Below are 4,116 nucleotides of genomic sequence, written 5' to 3'. Positions count from 1 at the left end.
GTGATACGCTTAATATCATTGTTTTTAAGTTTAAATGAGTTGTATATTTTTATTTTCAAAAATTTTTCTCAATTTTAAATTACAGCAAAAAAAAAAATACTGCAGTTTTACAATGAACCCTCCCCCTGAGCATCCCTGCATATGAACTTCGTTTTTATTTCAGGCGTATGGCAACACCAACTTTTCGCTAAATTAGAGAACTTTAACATTAAATTACTTTAAAACTATAATCCTCCGGCAAGTTCGGTTTTCAGTTTTAAGATGGGGATACACCCCTCTATCGCCCCCTTCTAACCGTTTTTTCCAAAGCGATATACATTATACTAAAGTTTTCCCATAAACTGTTTTGACGATCTTGAGTACGCAGATATGATAATTTGCATTTTATGATGTATACGATCAGTCATTATTTTTATTCATTAGCTATTATCTATTTTTATTCGACTCTAGTTTTTAATATGAAAAAGTACTATATGGCAATGTCCCTGCACTTTTTTTGACGTCTGCAAAATGACGTTTTCAGTGGTAAAACTTTAATGGCTGCCGTTCAGCAAACGGAAAATTATTTTTAGCTTGTGAAAGATTTTTTTGTGAAAAGTAAAAGTAATTGATTTAACGAATTTTTATAAATAAATGTATCTGTAAGGGTCTCAAATATGGCCAACGCAGCTGCAGGTGTGTATCAAGTTCTTGTGGCCATCAGTTGAGAGGTCGAAGAACATTTCAGTTTTGTTTATAGTTTTCGGTATAAATGAAAATGACTTCTTCAACAGCACAATGGGTGAAATTTTTCAATGCGTCTGGTATACCTTCTCCAGCGGCAGCCAGCTACGCGCACATATTCGTGGAGAATCGCATACAGAACGACATGCTAATGGATCTCAATAAAGAATATCTGCGAGAAATGGGTGTAACACCAATGGGCGATATAATCGCAATATTAAGGTAAGTTTGATATAGAACTAACAACTAAAAATCGTAACTATGGAGGTCAGGTCCACGGTAGCACGACTATCTGGAATTAAAACCGGCCTAGAGCTATCTACCCAGCAGCGTCAGGAGCATGCTTGGGGCGACTGATATACGCTGTTATAACAACAATAACAATAGCTAGAAAATTGTATGATATTCTGTGACATTACTTTTGTAATTAATTTTAGACATGCCAAAAATGTCAGTGATCAAACTGCTCGAGAAAAAGTACTCACCAATTCCGAAGTGTGTGTACCAATCGCGGCTGTACCAGCAAATCCTCATTTATCACAAGAGCGCCCCTCTACGACTACCAAAGCAAAACCAAAGTGTGAGTATGAATAATTTTGCTCGTGCTATTTCAGTTTATTCTACCATAACGGTTCAGATTATTTAGAAATATATTTGAAACACTAAAAATTGAAACAATATTTCACATTTAATATAGCGGCACTAGTAACATCGAGCAGCGGCAGCAATAGAGTTTTCGTCAAGACCTCCGAAGATTTTGAATCATCACTTCCAAAACAAGCGCGGCGTGTTTTACCCGAGCATGAAGGCAAATATAAAATAAAGCTTCCCACCGGCAGTACGAAACGCAGTAGTGAAATACTTGCCACAAAAGAAAAGTGTGAGTGTTCAACTTGTTTTATGTTGTATCGCTTGTGTTATGTTATAGCGAAATAATTACGTTCTTGTAGTGTATTCAGAACGTGAAAGTATGCAACGCTCGCATGTCTTCGAACGTCTAGCCAAGAACTCTGCCTCAACTATAGATTTGGCTAATGATGATACAGATGAGGGTGAAATAAGCAGTAAGAGTAGCTGCTGCAGCAACAGTGACAATCTTGAAGGTACCACCGTACGTAACGTGCGAGTACGAATTACTGGTGTTGGTGGAAAAGATGTCAAAACAACAAACAGTTCATCCATATTTTCGCGTTTGGGTGGGAAAACTCAAGTAGATGCAGATGATGATCTCATCATAGCGAAACATATTAAGCCCATACTGAAAAATGCATCGAAAACAACAGTAAGTAGAATAATTTGAAATAAAAACAAAGCTGCTTGGCTAAAGGAAGCTTCATTTTAGAATCGTTCTGCAATTATTAAGGCTAAGGCTGTCGCCTCGAATATATCACCAGTGCGCATACATACACAAAAGCAAAAGGTTATACTAGTGAAGAAGGTGCCATTGAAGACCAACGAAAGTGATGACAATGATAATGATTCAATGAATAGTGCTAATGATATGGATATGGATGACATAGTCACCAGTTCAAATGCTGTGAGCAGCAGTGAGAAAATTGTCAAATTCGCGTCTACAGCAGAGGTGCATGAAATAGCTCCGGAGCCTCGTTTTAAGTCAGCTGGCGGCACACATCACGGAAAAGCTCCAGGCGGCGTTAAGTCCAGATTGGGTTTGAGTGAGTTAAAAGAAATTGAATTTAATTATTTAAAGGGCCAGAAGTCTCTTAAAAATTGTTAAGTTTAATAAATGCATATGTCACTATTTAAATTGAATGTTACCTCTATTAATAGACACAATCTTGCACACCACGAAGAAAGCTTACAATTTAAAGGCTGCCAGCAATAGCAGTCCCAAATCACGCGTTAGTCCAGTTAAAATCAAATCTATTCGATTAAAGTCCGACGAGATTATGATGCGCCAAGAAATACCAGTACATCGTCGTTTGGGTGGTGGAAGCAATATGAACAACACCTCAATGCAAGGAAAGTCTGTGTCATCACTTTCAAAGCGCATCAGCAAAGTGAATATTTCGAGGAATTCACCGGCAATGCAAAGAAAGCAACAACAAAAAAATTCTGGATCAGTTTTCGATCGTTTGGGATTTAATAGTTAAGCTGATATTTTTATAAACAACTAACTTACGATTTTTTATGGTGTGTTAAAGAAATTTTTTTGAGTTTCACATAATTCTAAATAAATTCAAATCAAGAAGAACGCAGTAATATGATTACATTATTAATAAATTACTCTAAGTATAAGAACATAAAACATAAACACACTTTCATTAATTTATAGTTTTGCCGTAATTTGTGAAATTAAATTTAAATAAAAAAAAAATACGTACATTGCAACTTTAGTCGTCACTGGGCCATTTTGCAGGAACTAACAATACAAGTACATATATTCTTTTTATTATAATTACTTATCGTTTCGTGGAGCCGATGGGATGCTAAACTTATTTTCTAGTATTTTTTTTTTACCAGTATTGCTTTCAGGGAATATATCACTTACTGAAATAAAAAACGAATTTCTTGTTTGTGCAGCAGCATAAATATGAGATTTTTTTTCTCTTTGTTTCAAGCGATAAATATAAATATTTAAAACAAACTCAAAGATTTAAAATAAATTCACGTTGTAAAAAATTTTTACTTAATATATTAAAACCAAATTTTCTATTGTTCAATGAGCTTTTAACCCATTTGTAGCTACTGTAGTTTTAAAATAGCAGACACTAATTCGAAACTGTTCCTTTTCATTCTTCTTTATAGTGGCAGAAATTCATTTTAAAACCATTTTTTATAAAAGACATTGATTTTTCGAAACTTATCAGAAATATTTTTTTAATAATTTTTCAATTTAATTTAATAAGTAATAACTATTGTACAATCATAAAAATATATTATGTATGATCAGATGCAAAAATATCTTCCACTAAAATCTGGGTTAAAGCCCGAAGACAAATTAGAATTACAGGATGTTGAAGTCATAAATATTTTCAAACAGCGTAAGCACCGTAAATATTGCTGCAGGACGGTGCTAGAGCTTGTTATAGCAGCATAAACATTCCCCATACATACACGGCGAATGCTGCTGAACCTACAGTCCTTGGTTATAAATCCGAGGCGTTGCGGTTACGCAAAATCGAATGTCGTGGGAACGGTGCTGGAGCTTTTCGTATAAAGAGATTAGTTTCACCGGGTTTTTAACCTCAATAAAAATCGCTCCCTAACCTGGTAGACTTTCCGTGTTTCACAGAATCCCGGGATTAGTACAAAAAATTATGTCTCAAGGTGATAGGTGGGATAGCTTAAAAATGTCTCAAAATCCCGTTGTCGAAATTTTCGCGAATATTGGCATCGCTGCTATATACGCATGTATCATACTTATATAGG

At 35.1% G+C, this 4,116-nt stretch overlaps 1 protein-coding gene across 1 annotated transcript; it reads left to right on the top strand.

The window, feature by feature from the left end:
- The first annotated feature begins 446 nt into the window (after positions 1-446).
- LOC129249302 (uncharacterized protein C19orf47 homolog) lies at positions 447-3,043 on the top strand. Its single transcript, XM_054889029.1, has 7 exons — positions 447-675; positions 774-945; positions 1,161-1,303; positions 1,421-1,603; positions 1,674-2,005; positions 2,066-2,399; positions 2,515-3,043. The coding sequence occupies exons 1-7, from the start codon at positions 657-659 to the stop codon at positions 2,835-2,837; spliced, it is 1,506 nt and encodes a 501-aa protein (XP_054745004.1). The 5' UTR covers positions 447-656; the 3' UTR covers positions 2,838-3,043.
- Positions 3,044-4,116: the final 1,073 nt, after the last annotated feature.

Source organism: Anastrepha obliqua, chromosome 5 (assembly GCF_027943255.1).
Source record: "Anastrepha obliqua isolate idAnaObli1 chromosome 5, idAnaObli1_1.0, whole genome shotgun sequence".
Classification (NCBI taxonomy): domain Eukaryota; kingdom Metazoa; phylum Arthropoda; class Insecta; order Diptera; family Tephritidae; genus Anastrepha; species Anastrepha obliqua.
Note: the sequence above shows the minus strand (reverse complement) of the source record. Positions and strands in the feature narration are given on the sequence as shown.